Source organism: Ursus americanus, chromosome 19 (genome assembly GCF_024610735.1).
Source record: "Ursus americanus isolate L20-20 chromosome 19, mUrsAme1.1.p, whole genome shotgun sequence".
Classification (NCBI taxonomy): Eukaryota; Metazoa; Chordata; class Mammalia; order Carnivora; family Ursidae; genus Ursus; species Ursus americanus.
This window is the reverse complement of record NC_142145.1, coordinates 57,695,315-57,708,549: the sequence shown is the minus strand read 5'-3', so window position 1 is coordinate 57,708,549 and position 13,235 is coordinate 57,695,315. Positions and strand designations below refer to the sequence as shown.

General features: G+C 45.5%; 1 protein-coding gene across 5 annotated transcripts in view; it reads left to right on the top strand.

Moving 5' to 3' along the window:
- Window positions 1–2,516: 2,516 nt before the first annotated feature.
- The window catches only part of PIEZO2 (piezo type mechanosensitive ion channel component 2), a 450,496-nt gene continuing 439,777 nt past the window's right edge, over window positions 2,517–13,235 (top strand). For all 5 annotated transcript variants that reach the window (XR_006778951.2, XM_045793888.2, XM_045793887.2 and 2 more), the window contains exon 1: window positions 2,517–3,589. Coding sequence is in view for 4 of the 5 variants with exons in the window: in XM_045793888.2 (XP_045649844.2) it covers window positions 3,526–3,589 (64 nt within the window). In the remaining variant the exon portion in view is untranslated. The remainder of the gene's footprint in view (window positions 3,590–13,235) is intronic.

Below are 13,235 nucleotides of genomic sequence, written 5' to 3'. Positions count from 1 at the left end.
ATTTTCTACTTCCTGCCAGGTTTCATGCTCAGATTGAGGATTACGGTCTCTAGCCACGCCAGACTCCTGACCAATGGGATCAATATTCTCTTGAGCTGGAGTCTTTAAAAACAAGGCTGTCTAGATATTAGATACCTACTGCTTCTTAGGTAAATTTTTGGATAAAATAGCCCTTGTAAAGACAATGCCACTGGCTACTGTGTCACCCCATTGTGAAAATGTAGCCCCCGAAAGGTGAATTTGGTTTGGTGATGCCCATATTGAAAACCAATAGCACATCTCCTGAGTTTTGATATGTAAATAAGGACAGTGATTCTCAGACTGTACACCTGAGAATCACTGGAGAGCTTTCACAAAAATACAGGCAGGGAGGGGAGGGTGGGGGGGATTAAATCAGAATCTCTGGGTGTGGAGACTGAGCGTTGAGATTCCACAGGAAGCTCCCCAGGTGACTACCATATGCAGCCAAGATGGAGAACCCTTTATATGTGTAGTCTAGATAATTAAAACTCCTTAGGTGTATGTGCTGGTAAGACTAAGAAGAGGGATCCAGGTCTTAGAATCTTTAAAAACTGAACAGCCATATTGGCACACAATGTGGCAGAGAAAGTTAAGAAATACATTTGGTAAGATCACCTATCTGCTGGGTTTCTTGTGTCTTCTAACTTAAACATCCACGTTAGTTATTTTGAAGGCATCTACATGGCTGGTATATGGAAAGGCTAGAAAGGATGTGAAGAAATATTCAGAGAAAACTGAGCATTCATGTAGTTACACAATACTATTTAAAATTCAGAAGGGTTTTAAGACTTAGGTCCCAAGAATAAGTTGTACCAGGGAGAGAGAGAGAACGGGGAGGGGGGAAAGGGAGAACACCGTTTATGAACATCCAAATGCTAGACAGGTCAGAAAGGGTGCAGATTCTGCAAGACACAAAACAGTTCTCGGTAGTAGTCAATGATTTGCTGAGAACTTAATTTCCTACTGTCTCCTTCACCTTTACTTTTAGGCTCATGACTACATTTGGGGTTTAAATATCCAGCCTTCTTCAGGGCTCCAGAGCACACAAATGGTCTAAGTTTTGGGGTATCTTCACAAGATTTTGCTACCTCCAGGTCTTCATAAAAAAGTAATGGTTCAGTTTGTCATTCTCAAAGAATTTGGGAAGGCATCTGAACTTAAAACACAAGTTTACTGTATCTCAAAAAAGGGAGACCTGGTTAACACAGAGGACCAAGGTTTGCATAATTTTCATCAGCAGATTTTCCATTACCTCCAACCAATTCCAGCCTAGAATGCTAGTGCTGAATGAAGTTAAATTCTTCCTCTCTGTCCTCTTGGTGGAAAGACCAATTCTGAATGGTCCTCCCTACAGATCAGAAAATCATCATCTGCCTTCTGGTTGTGAGGATTCCAACAACGCCACAGCAGGAACAGATCGCCCCAATTCTTGGATAATGGGGGAAATAAGGGACCCAAACATACTGGCATCCCCCTCCTGGTCCCGGATTTCTCTAGATCTCACCCAGAGAACAAGGAAAAGAGAGGTTATTAGGAGAAAAGGGAAACGGTATACTCTTTTCCCCAGGAGTTTTAACAAGCAAGAAACAAATCCGAGGCGAAAAGAAGAGTTCTCCAAAATAGTGTACTAAGTGCGTACCTATCTGAACGCCCATACCCGTTCTTCGTAAGACGGGGAATTCCTCAAAGCTCATTCAACGTTAAAACTTCTCACAAGGTTAGGGCGCCTGGGTGGTGCAGTAGTTAGGCGTCTGCCTTCAGTCAGGGCGTGATCCCGGCGTTCTGGAATCGAGCCCCACAGCAGGTTCCTCCACTATGAGCCTGCTTCTTCCTCTCTCACTCCCCCTGCTTGTGTTCCCTCTCTCGCTGGCTGTCTCTGTCTCTGTCAAATAAATGAATAAAATCTTAAAAAAAAAAAAACCAAAAAACAAAACAAAACAAAAAAAAACTTCTCACAAGGTTAGATATGGATGGAGGGGGGTCATTGGTCTGGATTAATTCCGGGTTCTATTCTTCTTAATCAATGCAAGTGGGTACGCGTGAACTTGGCACAAGTGACAGTCCCACAAAGTTGTTCAAGCCCCTGACTACTCATGTGCCACACCTGTGCAGTTTTCCTGGAGCACCCAAGGATTCTCTGGGTTTGGGTAAGCTCAGGGCACTCCCTGTGGACAGGATGCCAGGATGTGTGGCTTCTGTTTCTGCAGAACGACCGAACTGAGCAGCGGTGAGGGTCTGCTGGAGCCAGCAGCGGTGAAAAGGCGCCGAGCAGGGCCCAGAGAACGCTTAAAAGTCCACCCCGCGGGAGGGGCCGCGCTTCTCCCTGCGCGCGCTGGCGCCGCGGGTGGGGGCGCGCTCGCCGCGTCGCTGCTCGGCGCCCGCCTGGAGAGCTGCCGCGCGGGGGGCGGGCTCTCGCGCGCCGGCTCCCGAGTCGCGGTCCCATTGGTCCGGGGGCACGCCCGTCCCTGGGTGAGGCTTCGAAAGTTTCATTGAAGGTGGAGAAGTGCGCGCCCGCCCGGGAGCCGGGGCTTCGCCGACAGGGCGAGGCTGCACCGCGGCGGACGGGGGGCGCGCTGGCATCCGGAGGGCGTTTGGTTTTCATTTTATTTTTTTTAAAAATTTAGGCCGTGGAGGAGGGAATTGGAGCCGGCCCCACTGGCTGTGTGCTTTCGTCTCGATTCTGCCCACGCTCGCACGATTCCTCCTAGTGAGGGAGGGACTCGCAGCGCCACCCCCGGACCGATAGCTCGAGCCCCGTGCAGTCGGGGATGGTTCTGCGCCTCTGGCAGCTCCCACCCGGGTCTCTCCGGCGCGAAGCTGGGGGGCGCAGAGGCTGAGCTGCGCGGCCGCTCGAGGATCCGCAGCGGGGCGGCTCGGGACCTCGGGCAGCTCCGAGAGACCCGGCGGAGTGCGGCTCGCTGCAGCCTGCGTGGGCAGGGGGCCGGCGCCCGGCAGCAGAGGCAAGTTGGCTCCAGTGGGGGTTCCGCGAAGAAAACTCCCCTCCTGCCCCTGAGCGACTCCCCAGGAACCAGGCTAAAGGACAACACGCCCTTTCTGCCCCCTTTCCTCGCCGCGCCGCCCCCTGGGACCCTCCCGAAGTGCCCCCGTCCATGGCTCTGGCCCCGGCGACCCGCTGAAGAGGCCGCCGCCACAGAATTGGGGATTCCACACTTCATGGGCCGGCCGTGGGGGGGTCGGGCGCTTGGCGAGGGGGCTACCTAGAGCCTGGTTAGGGGCGGCCGAGCGCCCGGCGAGGCGCTTCGGAGACACCGGCCAAGGGCGGCTGAGAGACCTGCAAGGGGCGACCGAGAGCCCGGTGAGGGGCGGCCCACAGCTCGGGGAGTGCGCCCTCGAGGTGGACCTCGCGCCCGCCCTCTCTGAGGCGATGCCGGGTCGGCTGCGAGCCGCCCGCCGCCCGAGGCCCTAGATGGACATGGACCTGGCGCCCCAGTCTTAGAGACCCTCGAAATTCGCCCTTCTGCTTGGACTCGCCAGACCGACGCGATGGCCTCGGAAGTGGTGTGTGGGCTCATCTTCAGGCTGCTGCTCCCCACCTGCCTGGCAGTAGGTGAGTGTGGTCCGCTCGCCAAGGCTAAAGGGGGCGCCTGGGGAGGGGGCCAGGCTTCCGAGCAAACCTAAGTTAAGGGCTCTAGTGCTTGACGACTCTGTTGGGGAAGCCCGCGCCACTGTTTCTGTACCAGCGGAGTCAGACGCTGGTCTCACTTCCCGCGCTGGGGCGCACGACCTGGGTCTCTCAGGACCGTCCAGGGCAGGGTCCTGAGGGCCCGGATTAGCATGTGCTCAAGACTCTTGTGTTGACTTTAGTTACACGTGGAATTTTTTTTGTGGAGTATTGACTTGTGCACGAAGGATGTAAATCTGCCCGGAAGGCGGTTGTAGAAGGCCTTCCCAGGTACAGTGCAGCATCGAACCAGAATCCCCTCCGCCCCGCTGTCCGCAGACGCGCAGCACCTGGTGTATCCAGACGGTACCAAAGCCATTTCGCTCCCACCCCGTGTCCCAGCAACTGTGAGGGAAGAAGTGCAGGGCTCTGACCGTTCTAAAAAGAAGTTAGAAGGTACAGGGAAACAGTGCCCTCACGTTGCTTACTTTCTTTTATTCCACAAAAGCCCCTACAACAAAAACTCTCCATGCTGGGGCCTTAGAGAACCAAGACCCAGTTCCGCCTTCCAGGCGTCCGCCCTTACAGATCTTTAAAGGTTTAGAGAGCCGGACTGGGACTCCCTGGAACCGGTGAGGGTTAAGGGAAGTCCAGAAGGGAGCCTCTTCGACTCCCAGTAAAAGATCTCACTATTTCTGCAGGGCCGGCGGGACACTGAAAGCAACTGGGTGTCAGGTCTAAACACTGGCATCCTGCCTGGAGTGAGAGTTTCTGAGTTTCTCCTCTAATAGAAGGTGCCTGTTACACTGAATCCCCCTTCTAGGAATGACTGACAGCACCTTGGTTATCACTTCCCCCACCAGAGTTGGAAAACAGAGCACCTTTTACCAAGCAGCAGCTGCATTTACAAAGAAAGCGTGGCCTTCATAGAAAAATCCACCTTTCTGCAGTTTGCTAGGGGTTGAGGACTCAAGATCACACCTGTGCTAAGTGTTTTATTTGTGCAAGTAATCGACAGGGGGGCTCTAGAGTGTTTCCTGATGGTCTAATCTCAGCTACTTGGGAGGATTTTTGTAGTCGAATATTAAGGTGTCAGAAACATCCGCGGAAAACCAGAGAAGGATTTCAGAGTGAAAATAGTCCCTGGAGAAGATATAAGGTCCTTGGGCAGCCCAAGGGGCCGGGGTGCTGGTGCTGATCTTTCTTTGCCATTTGAGTTTTGAGCTGGGACCATTTTGCAAGGATCTTCATCCCTAACAACCACGCATGGAGGTGAGGAGCGCAGCGTCCACGAAGTTTACGTGGACGTCTCTCTCTGCCAGTTTGCCTAAGTTTCAAAACGGAAAAGGCTTTGGGAGAGCGATGTGGAGAAAATAGCACAGGCATAGTTCTGGTGCCTTACATACATATGGTCTGGGGAATCGTCTGAGTATCTGAAGCGCCTGGCACCTTGCCTGGCACATTTACTGTTTGCCGAGTGGAAGCCAATGCCTGAGTTAACAAGGGGCTTTCAGTCTGAGGGCCGATTTGTGGTTGTCCGTGCAGACGGGGCAGGAGGCCTGGGGAGTGGCAGGAGGGTCAGAAGGCACTCTCTTCCTCTCTCCAAGGTATCTCCTCTCCCCACCTCACCATTCCCACTTCTTCCCCTACCCGAGCCTTTCCCCCCTTTCCGCCAACTCTCAGGGTAGCAGCTCGCCGCGACTGTTGGAAGAGTTCGGCAGGTGGTTACCTGCTGCCAGCTTGGTCCAGTCTGAGCTTAGTGCTGTGACAGCAAGGACTACCCCCTGTTGGCCACCCACCTCGCCCTGAGCTTTGGCCCTTGCAGAACTCAGCCTGGCAGCCCTGGATACTCAACGGCTGCAAGGGCCCGGGCTATGTCGTTCCGTCTAATCACTGGTGGTCTACACCGCAAAGTCCATCAGTGGGACTGCTCTGAGCTCTGCCCTCCAGAGGGGCAGGGACGCGCCGCACTCCCATCTCCCGCGCCCCAGGGCCCGAGGCGCCAGCGCGCTGCTCCAGAGAGGCGCGGAGGCTCCCAGAGGTGCAAGGCTGAGCGGGGAGCCCTGCCCGCAGACCGGGTCCCAGGCCCCGCCCGGCCCCCTGACCCCCGCCCTCTGACTTGTTCCTCGGCGCCCCGTGGGCCCCGCGCCGTGGCTAGCTCGCTGCACCGGACCTTCCCGGAAGGAGAGCTTGCTTCCAGGGACTCAGATGCTAGCCCCCGCCCGCCCCTGGTCCTGCTCGGTAGCTCCAGGAAAAGCTGCAGTCGGCCCAGGTGATCCTCAGCCGCCTTCCCTTTCCAGCTTAGCTTCTGGATTCCCACGTATCTTCTGGGCTAACAGAAGGAAGGCTAACCTGTGGGGGGGGGGGGCGCGGGGGGGAGTGCGGTGGAGCCCCCCAGCTCGGTCTGGAGCCTGTTGCTTCCCCCACCGGTGTGGAAAGCCGACCTAAGGGAAGATGAAGCACGAGGATCTCGGACCACGTCCCCTGACTGCAAGAGCAAGAGCTCCGGGGAAGACCCAGGGGGCTGATCCCCTGAGGACCCCCTCACTTGATGGTTGCTGCTTAGGAAAGACAACCCACTTTCTAGCGACTAGATGCCTTCTAATCATTGTACTTGTAGGGACAAAAAGGGACTGGGTAGGTGTCACCTGATTTGGGCATTTAATTCTCAACAAGAAGTGGATATTTTCAAGGTTATTGGAGGGTTTTCAGGTCTGCCTACTCCCAAGGTGCTACTAAATCAAATATTCAGGTTTCCCTAATATCCTGGTCATGGAGAGTGCAATGATCTGTTTGCCATTAGAATCGATTTTTACATTTTAGCCATCTAATTTTATATCTGGGCCAGGCAACCTTCAAAGCCAGGCCTTTGCAGTAGCTTGTGTATTTAAAAACAAAACATTTCTTTAATATTGTTGTTGAAATTTTTCTGCACAGGTATCCTCTAGCCATTTGGCCTAATGATAGATGTTAAAATTAACTGCCATTGTGTTTAAACTGATGCTTAAGGTTTCTCTTTTTTTCCTGTAGAAAGAAGTTTACAGAGAAGTAAGAAGTGATATCAGACCTCTTTTATTCAGGTGTTATGTGTCTCTTGAGCATTAAAAGCAAAATAAAAACTATAATATAATATAAAATAGTTGTTTACCATCCAAAATGAACATCCAGTGACAGATTTTCCCATATGAGTAGAAACCGAAAATTTTAAAGACCTCCAGAATTATTTATGATTACTTGGGTAGCCATTCTGACTTTCTTTTACAAATAATACATGGGGGAAAAGAAGCCAGACAAAATCTTCCATAATATTATGAAATCTCTAATAATTATAATAATAACTGATCATTGTTGAGAACTTTAAAAATATTTTTACATTCATTTTCTTTTAACATGACTGTACTGTCCCACTCATCTTTAAGTATATGATTTGAGTCTATTTCTGTGCCAGAACTAGATTTGTGCATTTTAATTCACATGCGCTTGACCAATTCATTCCATTTTTGCCTAGTACTGCTTAGAGCTTCCCAATGTCTTGCCTAAAGAGCAAGCTTAACCGTTTTCAGGGCGGAGGAGGGAAGCTGGCTTAGACAGAACAGATTGGTCCAGGAGGGGCAGAGCCACAGTGACATTACTCCCTTTTGCTTTTCTTAAATGAAGTGACCAGAGCTTAGGAGAAAACAGAGCAGAACAGGAGACTATAAAGCACACAAAAAGAATCAAACAACCAACTAGTGCTCTGAGAAAAAAATCACACTTGGGTAATTGCGCAAATACTGGAATAATTTCTAAAATTCCCTTTAGAGATATTGGATAAAAATTAGAGCAAATCCATGGAGTCGCTTTTGAAATATGTATGGGTGTGGCTATCTAAATATATTTTTTTCTCTATAGCATAATATATTTCTCCCTATGTGGCATGTGTCATTTGAAATTACACTTACATACACCCCAAGATTTATAGATGATGCCTGATCAGAGGTCTCCCCCTTGTCTTGCCCCCGCTATAGCTCTCAGTGGAAGGAGGTTTCAGCTGTTAAAGGATGCATTAACAGTGTTTAAAGTTACTTTCTTTTCCGTTACACCTTCTCAGTCTTACATAGGTAGATACTATTTATCACTTTCAGAAAGGAGAAAAGTAATAGTGGAAAGGGTTAGAAATGTATAGTTTAATTCTAAAATAAAATATTGTGTAAACACAGATGGACATGGTCATTTTGTTGCATGGGTTGTGGGTGCTGGAACCGTGTCCAGCCTGTGGGTTTGGCAGTGGGTCTGTTGCTTTACAGGCAATATATGCTTGTTCATAGTCAGTGATAAGCAGGCTGTTTTGGACCTCACCTTCGGGGAAAAGATGTTGTGACTTGGCAGTTTCAGAGATCTCCGTTCACATCCTGGCTCTGCCCTTTACTATTTGATCATAGAGTTGTTTTTGCTTGTTTCTCTTTTCTTTATGTAAAAGGGAGTTATTAATGCCTCCTTCCTTGCACAGGTGTGAGATAGTGTGCACAGCACACCTTGTATAATGCCTGACACTCTGCAAGTGCTCAAAGTGGGAGGTATTATTATTCCATCTATGTAGATGGGCAGAAGAGCAGGGATGCTTGAGGAATGTTTTGGTAGAAATTAAGACTAACAGGTAGTGACATGGGTTTATAAGGATACTGATATAAGTGGGTGGGATTCACATGAAAGCAACTCTGTACCTTCCTATAGCCAAATTACATAATTGAAAATAGGTTATGTGTGTGTTGTGGGAGAATTTTTAATTATCAGGATTTTTCACACCAGTTTTGCTCAGGATTCTACATATGCACAATTGCATTCTTCTGGTTAAATAGTACGGCCTCCCTAGACCCATGCTGACAGTGCTTACTTTTGACTTTCTGACACTATACCACCATTTTCATGGTATTTATTGAATATAATTTTATTGGTTTATCTGCTTTTACACAGCCATTTTCCTTTTAGTTCCTATGCTACTATAATTGTATATGACATTGCATAGTAACAGTATGTATTATTATAACTTTTCCTATAAATATTCAGGAGAACCTAGTATAGTATAGGTATACCTGAATATTTAAGAACAATTGATTAAGAATATGATGATACAAAGTATATAATGTAAAACATTAAATTTTGTAAGAGTTGTAGATTTAAACAGTTGTTGTGAGGACATGGAATCAGGTATACACAATAAAACAAGTATATCATTGTATGTAGGCTAAACATAAAGCTGTATTGGAAAACATTTTAAAAGTATTTGTCTGTAGGAGATAAGCATATATGAAGCTTATCACAGTCACCAGATCCTCCACTTGGCCTTTCAGACCCATCAGGACATGGCTGGATCTGTGGGGAAAACACATCAGATATTTTTGACAATTTCATAATTGTGACCTATCCAGAACATTAAGCTAAATCATTTTTGAAATTTAAGAGTGATAACATAATTTTTTGTATCTTTTCTATTTATTGGTAGATTTTTAAAAAACTATATATAATAGCAATTAAAAATACATTTCAAGTCTCCTGCAAAATATACATTTTTTTGTTTGCTTTGTTTTATAATATCAGGATGGTAAGGTTTTCTGATTGTCACTTTTGAATTACCTTATTTGCTATACTTGTAGGCACAATTCTTTTTTTAAAAAAAATTTTATTACGTTATGTTATTCACCATTCATTGTTAGTTTTTGATGTACTGTTCCATGATTCATTGTTTGCATATAACGCCCAGTGCTCCATGCAATACATGCCCTCCTTAATACCCATCACTGGCCTATCCCAATCCCCCACTCCCTTCCCTCTGAAACCCTCAGTTTGTTTCCAAGAGTCCATAGTCTCTCGTGGTTCATTCCCCCTTCTGTTTACGCCCCCTTCATTCTTCCCTTCCTTCTCATACTGATCTCCCTGCTACAAATGAGTGAAACCATATGATGATTGTCTTTCTCTGCTTTACTTATTTCACTTAGCATAATCTCCTCCAAACCCATCCATGTTACTGCAAATGTTGGGTAATCGCTCTTTCTGATGGCTAATATTCCATTGTATATATGCACCACATCTTCTTTATCCATTTGTCTGTTGAAGGGCATCTTGGCTCCTTCCAGAGTTTAGCTATTGTGGACAATGCTGCTTTGAACATTGGGGTACATATGGCCCTTCTCTTCACTACGTTTGTATCTTTGGGGTAAATACCCAGTAGGGCAATTGCTGGGTCATAGGGTAGCTCTATTTTTAACTTTTTGAGGGACCTCCACACTGTTTTCCATAGTGGCTGTACCAACTTGCATTCCCACCAACAGTGTAAGAGGGGTCCCCTTTCTCCACATCCTCTCCAACATTTGTTGTTTCTTGCCTTATCAATTTTTGCCATTCTAACTGGCGTAAGGTGGTATTTCAGTGTGGTTTTGATTTGAATTGCCCTGATGGCTAATGATTTTGAACATTTTTTCATGTGTCTGTTAGCCATTTCTATGTCTTCATTGGAAAAGTGTCTGTTCATATCTTGTACCCATTTTTTTATTTGATTATTTGTTTCTCATGTATTGAGTTTGAGAAGTTCTTTATAGATCTTGGATACCAGCCTTTTATCTGTAGTTTCATTTGCAAATATCTTCTCCCATTCTATGGGTTGCCTCTTTGTTTTGATGCCTGTTTCCTTTGCTGTGCAGAAACTTTTTATCTTGATGAAGTCCCAAAAGTTCATTTTTTCTTTTGTTTCTCTTGCCTTTGGAGACGTGTCATGAAAGAAGTTGCTGTGGCCGATGTCGAAGAGGTTACAGTGTATGTTCTCCTCCATAATTTTGATGGATTCCTGTCTCACATCGAGGTCTTTCATCCATTTGGGGTTCATCTTTGTGTATGGTGTGAGAGAGTGGTCAAGTTTCATTCTTTTGCATATAGCACCATTTATTGAAGAGACTGTCTTTTTTCCACTGGATGTTTTTTCCTGCTTTGTCAAAGATTAGTTGCCCAAAGAGCCAAGGGTCCATTTCTGGGTTCTCTATTCTGTTCCATTGGTCTATGTGTCTGTTTTTGTGCCAGTACCATGCTGTCTTTGTGATCACAGCTTTATAGTACAGCTCAAAATCCGGCATTGTGATGTCCCCAGCTTTGTTTATCCTTTTCAACAATTCCATGGCGATTCGGGGCCTTTTCTGGTTCCACACAAATTTAAGGGCTGTTTGTTCCAGTTCTTTGAAAAATGTCATTAGTATTTTGATCGGAATGGCGTTGAAAGTGTAGATTGCTCTGGGTAGCATAGACATTTTAACTATGTTTATTCTTCTGATCCATGAGCATGGAATGTTTTTCCATCTTTTTGTGTCTTCTTCAATGTCTTTCATCAGTGTTCTGTAGTTTATAGAGTATAGATCCTTCACCTCTCTGGTTAAGTTTATTCCGAGATATCGTATGATTTTGGGTGCTATTGTAAATGGAATCGATTTCCTAATTTCTCTTTCTTCAGTCTCATTGTTCGTGTATAGAAATGCAACTGATTTCTGAGCATTGATTTTATATCTTGCCACATTACCAAATTGTTATATGAGTTCTAGTAATTTGGGGGTGGAGTCTTTTGAGTTTTCCATGTAAAGTATCACGTCATCTGCGAAGAGAGAGAGTTTGACTTCTTCTTTGCCAATTTGAATACCGTTTATTCTTTTTTGTTGTCTGATTGCTGTTGCTAGGACTTCTAGTACTCTGTTGAACAATAATGGCAAGAGTGGGCATTCTTGTCATGTTCCTGATCTTAAGGGAAAGGCTCTCAGCTTTTCCCATTGAGAATGATATTCACTGTAGGCTTTTCATAGATGGTTTTTATGAAATTGAGGAATGTACACTCTATCCTTACACTCTGAAGGGTTTTAATCAGGAAAGGATGCTGTATTTTGTCAAATGCTTTTTCTGCATCAGTTGAGAGGATCATATGATTCTTGACTCTTTTCTTGTTGATGTGATCTATCACACCAATCAATTTGCAAATGTTGAAGCACCCTTGCATCCCAGGGATGAATCCCACTTGGTTGTGATGGATAATCCTTTTAATGTACTGTTGGATCCTATTAGCTAGGATCTTGTTGAGAATTTTAGCATCCATATTCATCAGGGGTGTTGGTCTGTAATTCTCCTTTTTGATGGGGTCTTTGCCTGGTTTTGGGATCAAGGTAATACTGGCCTCATAGAATGAATTTGGTAGTTTCCTTCTGTTTCTATTTTTTGAAATAGCTTCAGGAGAATAGGTGTTATTTCTTCTTTGAATGTTTGGTAGAATTCCCCAGGGAATCCATCAGGCCCTGGACTCTTGTTTTTTGGGAGGTTTTTGATCACTAATTCAATCGTTTCGTGATTAATTGGTCTGTTTAGATAATCAATTTCTTCCTGTTTCCAAAACCTATGGGACACTGCAAAGGCGGTCCTAAGGGGAAAATACATAGCCATCCAAGCCTCACTCAAAGGAATAGAAAAATCCAAAATACAGTCCTTATATTCTCACCTTAAGAAGCTGGATATGGAACAGAAGAACAGGCTTCACCCACACACGAGAACACAATTGATTAAGATCAGGGCACGTATTGCATGGAGCACTGGGTGTTATATGCGACTAATGAATCATCGAACTTTACATCAAAAACCAGGGATATACTGTATGGTGACTAACATAATATAATAAAAAAATATTATTATTAAAAAAAGATTAGAGCAGAGATCAATGAATTAGAAACCAGGAGCACAGTAGAGCAGATCAACAGAACTGGAAGCTGGTTCTTTGAAAGAATAAATAAGATCGATAAGCTACTGGCCAGACTTACTCAAAAGAATAGAGAAAGGACCCAAATTAAAATTATGAATGAAAGGGGAGAGATCGCGACCAACACCAAGGAAATGGAAACAATCATTAGAAACTATTATCAACAACTATATGCCAATAAATTAAACAACCTGGAAGAAATGGATGCCTTCCTGGAAACTTACAAAATATCAACACTGTAGGCACAATTCTGTCTTCAACTAGGATATTATGGACAGACATATTTAACTTTCTGGTATGTGAATTCCAAATTTTAGATACATTTTATAAAAAAGAATGGATCTGCTGTATCTATCTCTGTGGTTAGTTCTGGCTTTCTTTTGCAATTTCACCAGTCATCTGGGGGTGAAGATGTTGCTAAGACTTTACTCTCTCTTTATTTTTATTGAAAGGCACGTGGCATGATGGCTTGACTTTTGTATATTCTGATGTGATCACCACAGTAGGTTCAGCTAACATCTGTCTTCTCATATAGATACCATAAAATGAACAGAAAGAAGAAAAGAATAAAGGAGAAGAATTCTTGTGATGGGAACTCTTAGGATTTCTTCTCTCAACACCTTTGCTATATCTCACATGGCAGGGTTAGTTGTAGTCATCATGCTGTCCATTACATCCCTAGTACTTGTATATCTTGTAACTGGAAGGTTGTATCTCCTCTAACCCCCCCCCCCACTTCCTGCATTTTTTTAGATTACACATATAAGTGAAACGATACAGTATTTGTTTTGCGTTTCTCTGTTCTGACTTATTTCACTTAGCGTAATTTCACATCCG